Source organism: Camelus bactrianus, chromosome 7, assembly GCF_048773025.1.
Source record: "Camelus bactrianus isolate YW-2024 breed Bactrian camel chromosome 7, ASM4877302v1, whole genome shotgun sequence".
Classification (NCBI taxonomy): domain Eukaryota; kingdom Metazoa; phylum Chordata; class Mammalia; order Artiodactyla; family Camelidae; genus Camelus; species Camelus bactrianus.
In genome coordinates this window covers 36,556,536-36,569,427 of record NC_133545.1, presented here as the reverse complement: position 1 = coordinate 36,569,427, position 12,892 = coordinate 36,556,536, and the positions used below count along the sequence as shown (strand labels likewise).

Sequence of the window (12,892 nt, the reverse complement as noted above, 5' to 3'; positions counted from 1 at the left end):
TTATTTGACAAAATAATATTCTTTTAGCAAACATTTATTGAATATCTAGATATGATTTGGCAATAGGATATGGAAACAAACATGAGAAAGACACAATAGTTGACCTCAAGGATCTGCTTTGCAGAGGTGTCTGGTCTGCGGGTTAGGACACGTAAGAAAATATATACCGGGAGTTTCAGGGCCTAAAAGACAGATACTCTAAGGAGAGCGGGATCCAGATGGCCTAGAGTAGTTTTCATATGCAGAAGTGGAAAGAAAGGAAACTGTTCCACATTTTCTTTGTCTCTTCTGCTGTTGATGGGCATTTAGATTGCTTCCACCTCTTAGCCATTAGGAAGAATGTTGCAGTGAACATGGGAGTGCAAATAACCCTTTGTGAGCCTGATTTTGATTCTTTTGGATAAATTCTTAGTAGTGGGATTGTTTGATTATATGGTAGTTCTATTTTTAATTTTTGAGGGACCTCCATACTGAAAAAAATTTCATTTTAATGAAGTTTGTCTATCTTTTCTTTTGTTCACTTACTTTTGATATTATATCTGAGAGTCCATTGCCAAATCCACAATCATTGAATATCTTCTCCTGTGTTTTCTTCTAAGAGTTGTATGGTTTTAGCTTTCATATTTAGGTCACTTATCCATTTTGAGTTAATTTTTGTATGTGATATGAAGTAGGGAACCGACTTCACTCTTTTGCATGTGGCTCTCCAGTTTCCCCAGAATCATTTGTTGAAAAGATTGCTCTTTCCTCATTGAATGGCCTTGGTACCCTTGTTGAAAATCAGTCTGGCATATATGTATGGGTTTATTTCTGGACTCTCAATTCTATCCCTGCGATCTCTGTGTCTCTCCTTATGCCAGTACCACACTGTTCTGATTACTGTAGCTTTGGATTGGTTTGGAATTGGGAAGTAAGATTCCTTCAACTTTGTTTTTCTTTTTTAAGAGTGGGTTATTTGGGACCTCTTGCAATCCCATATGAATTTGAGGATCAACTTTTCCATTCTGCAGTTCCCTGTCCTTTATTGCTGAATAATATTACATTGTATTGATATACCGGTTGGTTTATCCCACCTTCTGTCAAGTATATTCTGTTGATAGAAAATGGATAAACATATGTATTCTCTTCTTAAATCTGTGTTTTCTTTATTACATTAATTTGGGGCTTAGGGTTCTGTTTTTAATCAAACTCTACCTTGACTGAATTTATTCTTCAAAAGCATTTGTTGCTAAGGAACTAGTGGCTTTTTGGCCACCTATGTTATATTCCAGCTTTAGAAAATACTTTATTTTCAAGGCATAATATTCTCTATTCATGATTTATATATGTTTTATCAAGAAACATCACACCTTGAAACTGTTTTACAAATAATTTACTCTCTTTCTTCACAGGTGCCCTTTCTATCTCCTTTGGAAGGTCATATTTATTTAAAAATAAAGTGTCAAGTGAATTCAAGTGTTGAAGAAAGAGGTTTTCTAGTAAGTAACAAAATCTATATTTTCTTTTTTGCATTTTGTGAAGTATAGACTGTTTCCCTTAGGAATAAATCCTATGTGATTAAGTGATAAATTGGTTCAGTAAAGATTTGTTGCATGTCCACTACATACCAGTCACTGTGCTAGTGCTGGAAATATAATAGGCCATGAAAAATAATCCCTCTACTCAGGAACTTTTAGTTTAAAAAGGAGGATTATAAGTGAACGGGTAAATACAACACAGTACTATAATAGGAGAAAGCATGCAGTGCATGGGTTTAAATTGGTGGGACACCAGGGCTTCGGTATGGGTGGGAAGGCTTCAAGAGAGCTACTGGAAATAACTTGTAAACTGCTAACTGAATAAGTTAGCCAGAGGGAAAGAGGAGGGAGAGGTGTTCCAGATGAAGGGGAAAGCATGTACAAATGGCCTGGGGCCCTTCCCTCTCTCACCCCCACCGAAGAAAAAGATGACACATTTACATAGTGGCAGACATTTCAAGATAGCTAAGCTTAGAGTTTGAGCCTGTGCGTGGAGGTGGGGAAGTGAGGGAAGTGACTGGGGAGAAAAGTGAGGTTGAGGGAAATGGGGCCAAGTGTTAGAGGGCCTTTTAAGGAATTTGGACTTTATCCTGTAGTCAGCTGGATACTCTTGCAGGATCTTAGGCAGAGGAATAACATCAAATATGGGGTTTAGGGAAGTCATTCTGACTGACACTTAGAAGTGGATTGAGGAGTGGTGACCCTGAAGAAGACTAGTGAGGAGACTGAGTTACCCCGTGAGAGAGGGGATGGGGACTGGCAGTCAGGGTGGAGAGATGAAGAAGGGCAGACCCTAGTGGTTTGACTGTAGGGGTGGAGGAGCAGAAGTGAGGATGTCACGCAGATCCCCGCCTTGCACAACTTGTTGAGTGGCAGTGATTGTGCTGAGATCAGGCACCTTAGGGGAGGAGCAAGTGTCTGTGTTTGGGGTGGAAAGTGTTTTTCCCCAAAATTTTATTGTGGAAAAGTGCAAACATACATCAGTGTTTATAGAATTTTACAGTGGACACCTATATACCCAGCATCTAGATTTTGCCTTTAACATTTTTTACTATCCTTGCTTTATTGTGTGTCTACTACCTAGCCATCCTTCTAGCCAATCCTGAAACACCATATTTGGGGGGAAGAATTTAAAAGTATACTGTAGACATTAGCATGTTCCCTTGAATCTTAAGTGTACATCCCCCAAGTTTTGACACAGGCATACATCTATGTAACCCAAATTTCTATTAAGATATAGAAAATTACCCCAGAAAGTTCCCTCATGCCTCTCATTAGTCAATCCCCACCAAAGATAGGAAGTTTTAATGAGTTAAGTTTTAAACAACTTGAATTTTAGATGCCAAAAGACATGTTTCAAAGGTTCGAGTTTGGAGCGCAAGATAGACATTTGAGATAAGATGAAGATTTGGAAATCTGCAGCAGAGAGACAGTAATAGAAGCTTAGGCGAAGTTGGGTAAAGCAGAACCAGGAGAACACTTAACACTTAAGCCACAGACCTAGAAGGAGAAGCTCTCGAGGGAGACTACAGGGAGGGCAATGGAGAATTCAGTGTCATGACTGCCAGGAGAAGAGAGTCTGAAAGAGGGAGTGGTCAGGTTAGGTAAGGATCTATTAGAGACTGTCAGACTATTTATGAGGTGGTCATTCTAGTCTTGGTGAGAGCAGGAGCTAGATTGCAAATGTTTACAAACGGAGTGGAGGGTGAGGAATGGGAGTACAGCAACTGTTTGAAACAAAGTTTGGCCGCAAAGGAGTAAAGAGTGTGGTACTTACAGAGCCACGTAGGGTGAAAGAAGGATTTTGTTGACACTTTTAAGACAGAGACTTGAGCATTTTTACATTCAAATGGGTAGCTTTTAGTAGGGCCAAAGAGGTTGAAAGGAGAGGAAAGTAGAGGGGAACGAGCGTTAGGTTTAAGGACTAATACGTGGAACAAGGTCATGAGAGTGAGAACAAATAAGACCCGTGTCATGGTTCATGGGGTTGATCTTATACAGATTCTACCTTTTCCATTATCAGAGGAGAAAGGTATGTGTGCAGAATACGCAGAAGATTGTGGGTGTGGTGCGAGAAGTAGAGAAAATCTAATAGCTTTGATTTTCTTTGTGAGGCAAGAATTTGACCTATACAAAGGAGACCACAGAGCAATTTGCCATTGCTGTCAAAGGCTACAGAAAGAAGAGCTAGACTGTACAGAAAGTTCAGGTGGCCAAGGTGACTGTAAATCAGACTTTTTTCACATGTAAATCCAGCAGGTGGCACTAGATATTCTTGGAAAAGCATTTTTATAAATTTCTGACTTGAAGGCACTGTTTACCTGATCTTTTCTTTTAATGTAAGTATTTCCGTATTTTATCATAGATACCTTTAGCACCTAGGGCAGCTGGTTCATTTGCCTATAATGTTTGAGCTATTTAATTTTTGAGCTGGGCTATTAACTAGTTTAGAGAGATCTCTTCAGGTTTACTCTGTCTTGAATCCTATAGAGTGTTCCTGTCAGATCCACACTTACAGAAATGTGGCAAAAAAATTGCTCAGGATTCCCCAGAATGACTTCTGTCCCCTGTCTAACCAACGCTTTTTAATTACTTCTAACCTCTATAAAAAATAGAGGTAGTCATTGAAATTAAAGTCGCTTGGTTCAGTTTTCCTTCCTGATGTGCCAGGAACAGCTGAAAGGAGACGACCAACGAGAGAAACTAGCGAAATGATGCTAAAATGGTGCTAGTCTAGCTCTGCCAAGACTGATGAGCAGCAAGAGAAGTACATTCTGGATTAGCTAGAAGATTCCAGTTCTGCTTTGTGATTGTGTGTTGTCATTTAATTTCCTTGGCCCTCAGTTTTCTCAGCTGTAAAAATGAAAACACCATCCTCTTGTGATTCTTCTTTGATTATAATAGAGTGTAATCATAACTTGTATTATCTTTATCCATCAAATTTTTCCTTTTCTATTTATCTGTATGATGTAAAAGGTGAATATAAACACATGTGGGCGCTGGTGAGTCATTTATACTGACTTTGTGCTTGAGCCTGAAGTAACAAGATTCCTATCTTTCTCCCTTGGGTGGCTATGAGTAATGTTGCCTAGAGAAAGCATTTGGTGGGGAGGAAAGAGGGTGAACAGGAGGAGAAAAAAAAGGTGGGGCAAGAGGACACATGGAGTATAAGCTCATTAGCTAATTAATCAGGCTAACAAATTTGAGGTTTCATTCTATGGTGGAAGCACTTCTCCACACAAAGTAACTTCCCCCATGGCCAGCGATTGCACTCCTAACTCAAGTCACCTAGTGGTAAATTCACACAGAAAGAGTGTACTTCCCACCATCAGAGGGTTGGTGTAAGGCTTAGTTGAGCCATTGGAAGGTGGAAAAGCCTTAATGCTTTCTGAAACCAAACACAAAGATGCCTTTGGATTATCTATGATAGGGGTCAGCAAAGTATGGCCCGCTGCTTGTTTATACAGAATTTTACTGGGACTTGAGCCCGTTTGTTTCCATATTGTCTCTGTCTGCTTTTGCACTGTGACAGCAGAAGTGAATAGCCGTGACAGGACCTGTATGGCCCACAAAGTCTCAAATCTTTGCCCTTTACAGAAAGTTTGCCAGCGCCAAATCTATAGCATTGTTACATTTTTACCTTGCCTCATTCTGTAACATAACAGTTCTTAATAGGAATTTTTTTTTTAAATTAAAACTAAGGACTTTCATATAAGTTAGGGCTCCATTATGACTACAACTAAAAAATAGTGGGAGGAAAAAGCAGCTTCTACTTATATGGCTTAAGTAAAAGTACTTCCATGGAAAAAACACATGTTGTTAGTTACCTATTCCAGAATCCTGTCCTTAACAAAAGGATTGCTTCGCCTTCCATTAGTTAGAATGTAACTTACATTCCAGATGCATGAGCTGACTGACCACCTGACTGCTACTTCCTCATGTGGTTGAAGGCTCAGCAGGAGATGGGGAGTTCTGATGTTTATCACAGTGCTCTCTCAAGGCTTACAATCATGAGTTGACTCTTTTCTGATCCTGTTTTGTTCTCCTGAATTAAATACCATCTTCCATATTAAGATAAGTCTAACTTAACATGCTATCATTAGTTTTTTCCCAATATATAAGGTATGATATTCTGATATTTTACTTTCCAAAACTTGAAGTACTTTTATTTAAGGAGCATTTGGTTAGGGACACCATGCTTTAAAAAGTCTAAAGTCTTTATTTGGTTAATATCTGAAAGTTCTTACATGCTGTATGCTTATAGACGATGTTGAAAATGTAGGCAAATTTCTGCATATGAGCAACCAGTGATTTCCATTACTAAGGTAAAGCAGATGATGAAAAGCATGCAAGTAGATTTTGAAGTATGAAATATGTCAGCATACTGAAGTTTAATGTATAGAAAACATGTAATTGATCCTCAAGTTTCTGAAGTCAGTATTTCATTGACTTTTCCAGACCATATTTGAAGATGTTAGTGGTTTTGGTGCCTGGCATCGAAGATGGTGTGTTCTTTCTGGAAACTGTATTTCTTATTGGACTTACCCAGATGATGAGAAACGAAAGGTAATATTAATATTGTTGATCAGTAGTGAAAACCCTGATTGACTTTCAGATAATGTTTTATGCAAGTGTTCCCTGTGGCCCCCATCACCCACCCAAATTCCCCTTTGAGTATATTTACTGAACCATTAAAAACATTCTTGTTGCAAGACTAGTGAATGAGTGTGGGTGTGCATGTATGTGTATTTGTTTAAAAATTTTACATCTTATCCATTTCCTTTGATTTGACCACTCTGAAAATACCTTAAGACATATATTTTTCTTTTTCCTGGAAGTTTCATAATGTTTTTAATTGACATTTTTAGTCAGAAATACGTTACATTCACTTTTGTATTTTAACAGTTGATTTACCTAAATCTGAGATAAAACAGTAATAGAAAGCTACCATAGGAACATAGTGGTTTTGATTTTGTTTCTAAAATTTGATAAGATTTTATGTAACAAATTGCATCTAGTTTTTAAAGAATTTAATGTTATTGCTCAGGTGGTTTTTTTTTTAATCCAAAAACTGGAAAATAGAAGTAAGCAGAATTACAAAGTAAAATCATCCACAACAGAGACAATTACTGTTATATTTTGGTTGTGTATCCTTCTAAATTTTTAAAATATATAATTATATATCCATTTATGAATCTTCTTTAAACTTAAAAAATAAAGTATCATTTTTTATAACTTGATTTTTACTTGATAATATATCCTGACATTTTTTCACATCAATACAAATTCATCTGTGATATTGCATTAAATATCTATGTGTATTACACTGTAGCCATGTAAAATTTTATTTAAAAATTTATTGTGAAATATTTAGACTATTCAAAAAGACATTAAAAAACAAGTAATTTCTGTCAGCCTTTGTGTTATCAGTGCAGTTGATGCTCCCTATGTAATTGTCTCTCCCTCATAGATAACTCCTATCCTGAAATAGTTTTGTTCCCATGTATTTCCTTAAATTTTTGTTATATATGTACATATTCCTAAGTGGTATATGTTACTGCAGTTGCGTATTTTGAAACATTTTACAAATAATATCATACTGCATATGCTGTTCTGCAACTTGCATGTTTTGAATCACCATGGTTTGTGAAATTAGGCTAGATTGGTGCATGTAGCTTTAGTTCATAGAGCTCCAGCCATCTTTCTCTGTACTCAGGTATTCCGCTGTAAGAATGTGTCACAGTTAATTTATCCACTTCTCCTATTTATGGACACTTAGATTATTTCCAAATTGTGGCTATTATAAGCAGCTCTGCTATGACTTAGCTTCTTACATAACATGAATTAGAGCTCTTTCTTGGGTTTGTGTGTAGTAGCAGAATTGCTGGTTTGTAGAGTTTCGCACATTTTCAACTTAGCTAGATTTTGTCCAGTGATTCTGGAAAGTGGTTGTACGATGTTCCATTCCCACCAGGAGTATATGAGAGTTCTCAGTGTTCCACATCCCACCAGCACTTGGTGTGTCAGCCTTTTGAACTCAGTCAATATGATAGGTGTGAAATGTTATCTCACTATGTTTTTATTTTGATTTTCCTTGATTATGAATTAAGAGTAAGCATCTTTTCTTATGTGTTTTGGCCATTTATTTCCCTGTTCTTTTGCTTGGCATAGGTTTTAATTTATCTTTATAGTATCTTTTCATAAACAGATTTTTTTAATGCTAAGATAATCAAATTTGTCAATTTATTGCTTTATCATTTTGTTTTTTGAGTCTTACATAAGAAAACCATCCCTACTCTAGTTATAAAATTTTACATTTCTCATTTAATTTACCTGGAATTGATCCTTCCCCAACCCCCCACCCCCACATTTGAAAACCCAGTTATGCCAGCACCATTGAATGGTCCATCCCTTCCCCACTAATCCATATGCTGTTTCTGGCATGTATCAAAATATCATTATATATATAGGTCTAGGTTTAGATTTCTATTCTGTTTTCTTTGGTCTCTATTTCTCAGTCTCAGTTACCATAATTTTAAAATAAATCTTAATGTCTGGTAAGGCAAGTCTCTTAACTTGTAGTTTCATTCAATAATATATTACTTATTCTTGGCCCTTGCTGTTTACACACACACGTGCGCACGTGTGCACGTAGGGAAATATATGTACCCATATATTTAACTTTTTATAATTGAAATGTTCAAATGTACACAAGACAGAGAGAGATAGTATAATAGACTCCTAGCTTCAACAATAATTAATTTTCATGTTTCATTTATCTCTCCGCAACATGCATACTCTTTTGTTCTTGTTTTGCTGAGCTGTTTTAAAGCTGATATCAGACTATATTATATCATTTCACCCGTATGAGTCCAGGTTGCTGCTTCCTAACCCTGGTAAATACCCCTGTGAAGCCATGTTTCAGGCTAGCTCACCACCCTGCACTCTCTCTTCCTTGCTGATTTTGGCCCTTGAAGGTGTCTTTTACGTTCTTGTGAGTTTACTTATCTAGCATTTGGGGGGTTATGGGAGGTCTTTCAGGCTGTTTGTCTGCCGTACTTTCTGGAAACATTACTGTTTGTTTAAATAGTCCCCTATTACTGTCGTTTATTTGTTTCAAACTTTTTACTATTATGAAAAAACAGTGACTACACCTATCTAAACATCTTTGTGCACCTGCATATTTGCTTAGCATGTTTCTTTTACGTGAAATTGTAGAATCAGAATATGCCCGTTTTGAATGTTTTTTTTTAACACTTTTTTATTGAGTTATAGTCATTTTACAATGTTGTGTCAAATTCCAGTGTAGAGCAAAATTTTTCAGTTATACATGAACGTACATATATTCATTGTCACATTTTTTTAATGTTTTTTGATTGTTGTTATCAAATTATCTACCAGTAATAGATCATTTTGTGCTTTGACTAGCAGTGTATGAGAGTTTCTGTTACCTCCCAACCAATCAACAGAAGTTATTACCATTCTTTCCAGACTTGGCCAATCTAAGGTTTTAAAATGGTGTATTTCATTCTAATTTTTTTTTAAATTACTAACAGAGTTACACTTCTGTTGGCTGTCTCTAAATTGTTTGTGCCCATACATGTCCCTTTTCCCATTTTTCAGGATCATTTAGTCTCAAATTTTTATCTTCAACTCTTGTCCCTTAGGAATCATGTAGCTTCTGAAAATCCAAAGTAATTGCTTGGCCGTATCTTTTAGAGATGCATAGAAAATATTTAGAGGTGAAATAAGATGTCTGGGTTTCTGTTCATAGAAAGGGAGGAAGTGAGTGGGCTGTCAGGTGGTTGAATGTGTGTTTCTCATTTTTGGAGGTGAGTGATGCATATAGAGAAGTTCATTATGCTGTTGTTTTTTTTTAATCTAAAGTTTTCCATAACAAAGAGTTTGTTTTGTAAGTTGGCTGAGATCTCCTGTTAACATTTTTGGTTTTATTTTTATGTCCAGCAAAAGAACAATAATAAATATTAAATATGTTTCTCTAAACTCACATAATTAGATTTTAACTTTTAAATTAATGGCTTTTTAACTTTCAGTTTGTGCCAACTTGAATACTGCTTGATGCTTACTGACTTAAATGGTCTTGTTTATTTTCTACTAATTGTGTTTTTTAAAAATTTGTTTTCATAGAATCCCATAGGAAGATTAAATTTGGCCAATTGTACCAGTCGTCAGATAGAACCAGCCAACAGAGAATTTTGTGCGAGACGCAACACTTTTGAATTAATTACTGTCCGACCACAAAGAGAAGATGACCGAGAGACTCTGGTCAGCCAATGCAGGGACACACTCTGTGTCACCAAGTATGTATTAGGCTGTACATTTTCTGTCAGCTAAGTAACTGATTGCCGACTATGTTCTTAACCACTGTAAGAAATATCAGAGATGGTCCTTGTCTTCAAAGAGGGTATGGTCTGAATGAGAAAACAAACCACACACACATTAGTCAGAGAGCAATCTAATATCTATATTAATATAGTTAAGAAAAGCATGGCATTCAAGTTATATCTTAGCTAATCCTGTTTTCCCGTATACTCACAGTGGAGCCTTTTTCAAGGCAGTTTAGCTAATATTCTTTGGGTTAAGTTTGAAGATTTCATGTGTAATTGAGAAGTCAAGTATTACTTAGGAACTTGACACATCCCTTCCTTGCCATCCCCAAAATGCTCTCAATTTATCAGGTGACTTATAAAAAACAATGTCATTCTCTCTGCAAATTTATGGTTGGAGATGAACAGAATAAACTATTGGGAGTGTCACTTTTTTGGTTAAACCTAAACTTAGATATAAGATGTAGCTAAATAAGGATACAAAGAAGAGAGTCCTGATGTGAACAGAGAGGTTAGGATAGGCGACACCTTAGGATCTTCAGATCATTTATCGTAAATACCTTGCTCTGCTAACACAGTGAGACAAAAATAAGGCGAGACAGTACAAAATAGTATTACCTATAAAGCCAGGTGAGGGTCCATGAGCCTGTGATTCCAGCTCTTAGGGAGCCCGAGTCTGAGGTGCCTGGGGGGCTCCCACATTCAGGCCTGGGGCACACTTGCTTTTCTAGGAAGGGCCCACCAGTGGCTGTCCTGCACCACCAAATTGCCCAGCCAGATCACCTGTAAAAGATAGGTACTGTCTTTGGTGTGAAAGTCCATCATTTCCCAAATATCATCAATGTGAATTATGGTTCAGCTAACCAATCTGATTGTAATTGGGGAAGCACCTCACTATGGGGCGCTTAATAAGCATCCATTAAAAGGCGGTAATGAAAAAAAAAGAAAGATAGTAATGAGTTACTCATTTTACTACTTAGGCTCCCTCTGAGCAAACATACATGGAGGTATGGGATAGGGGAAAAGTTCCTGACATTTTTGTTTATTCCTGTAGGAACTGGCTGTCTGCAGATACCAAAGAAGAGCGGGATCTCTGGATGCAAAAACTCAATCAAGTTCTTGTTGATATTCGCCTCTGGCAACCTGATGCTTGCTATAAACCTATTGGAAAGCCTTAAAGTGTGGGACACTTCCATGTCACATAGAGGTTTTCTGACCTGTGTCATAAATGTATGTTAAGAGCATCAAATTTGCTGATTGCATTTTATGCTTTAAATGCGAAAGGGTATGTGCCAATATTCATTCACTACATTTTATGCAGTATTTATATCTTTTGTATGTAAAATTTCACCTGATTTCTCTTTTGTTATTATTCTTAAATGATTGGAAGAAAAAATTTATTGTAGTCAATTTTGCTAAATTTTAATTTAAAAACCTCATTTTCCTAGAAATCTAATTATTCAGTTATTCATGATAAAAAAATTTTTTTTTTTTAAATAAGGAATTTTGAGTTGTCTTCTTGGAGCTGTGGGTCTCAAAGTAGAAGAGTCTTCCAGGATTGGAGACAGAAACCTCCAACTTGACCATCCTTTCTCTGGCCTCGGTACTGTTTTCTAAGGTTGTGGTCACTTATTGATCATGATACATCTTGTTACTAGAGGACTGAAAAAAAAATTCTAAGGGACTTCACAGAAGCATTTTTAGTAATGGAGGGAACAACTTTTTCAAAATAGCAAATATATATTAGTTTAAAGCTTAAGGCTGCCTTCAGATAAGAGATGTGGACATATGGGATATTGTGTGAGATTTGGGGTTGAATATTTTATTTAGAAGACTTAATAATCACATGGTTTACATTTACTCAGTTATTTTAGATGCTGTGTGGTGCACATTTTCATGGAATACAGGCTTTTAAAAATAACTATTTTTGCTATATAGCTTACAGACTCCTCAAATATACATGGCAAGTTAGTTCTTTCTGCTCCTGTAACAAGAACAAATATAAACTGAAGAATCGTTATGTAAGAAAACTGAACTTTACCAAGCTGCTATGGACTAATACTTTGCTTGCCAAAGTTCTTGTCTTTTCTTTTTCCACATCCACATACAACAGTGTCTAGAAACCCATTAAGAAAATCACTTGAAAAGCTGTAAAGTCATGTATTACATTTAAAAGCCTAATACTTTTTTTTTAATTATAAAATATTGTAAAGCATGGTCTCAACATTAAGAACACTTCGAATTTCTTCTCTGAATTGTTAAAGTTATTGATGGTCTCATTTATAAACACTAAATACTGTCACCTCCTGTCATTTTATTTTTCATTCAAATGTGTTTTTTCGTATGTGTATTACAGAAGTATATTTTATGATCTCTTACCTAAATAAATACTTGCAAATGGCCTAAGGAATCAGCTACTTAAGAAATAGTATTAAAATGTGCGCTGTGCCTCCCTGCACCCCTAGGGGCTTCTCGAGGGGGCTGTACGACTTTGTGTCTCATTCATCTCTTTACCTCCAGCCCAGCGCTCAGCTCACTGTGTGTTCTTAGAGTCACTGTCAAATGAGGAGGTGGACAAAGCATCCATTTCTAAGGCATTTCAACAGAATAAGGTACTTGGATGCACATTTGAGGAGATGGAGGGTGGTTCCCAAGGGCTTAGCAGAGACTGAGTGGATGAGTATCATCACCAAAATAGGGACTAGGTCTCTTGGCGGGATTGAGGAGAGAGGGTCCCTTTTACCTATTTGTAGCTTTGTGTTTATTTTTGAACAGGCATTACATGTTGTTATATAAAATTCGAAAGACACGGAGCAAAGAAGTTAAAGTCAAAAGTGTGTTCCTCTTGTCACAACCACTTTTGCCAGTTTTGGGGTGTCTTCCTAGAGAGATTCTATGCATATTACATCAACATATTTCAGCTCGTCTGTTCATTAAAAAAATTCCATACATACTGTTTGTTGTAAGTTAAAGAAAAAAAGCACAACCGTATCCCTTAGCGAACATTGCATTTTAGTATAGGTATAG

General features: G+C 36.6%; 1 protein-coding gene across 5 annotated transcripts in view; it reads left to right on the top strand.

The window, feature by feature from the left end:
* ANLN (anillin, actin binding protein) overlaps positions 1-12,267 on the top strand; it is a 50,770-nt gene extending 38,503 nt beyond the window's left edge. For all 5 annotated transcript variants that reach the window (XM_074367233.1, XM_045516956.2, XM_045516955.2 and 2 more), the window contains 4 exons: positions 1,392-1,478; positions 5,976-6,083; positions 9,666-9,838; positions 10,920-12,267. In XM_074367233.1, coding sequence (XP_074223334.1) covers positions 1,392-1,478; positions 5,976-6,083; positions 9,666-9,838; positions 10,920-11,043 — 492 coding nt within the window. In that variant the 3' untranslated portion in view covers positions 11,044-12,267. The remainder of the gene's footprint in view (positions 1-1,391; positions 1,479-5,975; positions 6,084-9,665; positions 9,839-10,919) is intronic.
* Positions 12,268-12,892: the final 625 nt, after the last annotated feature.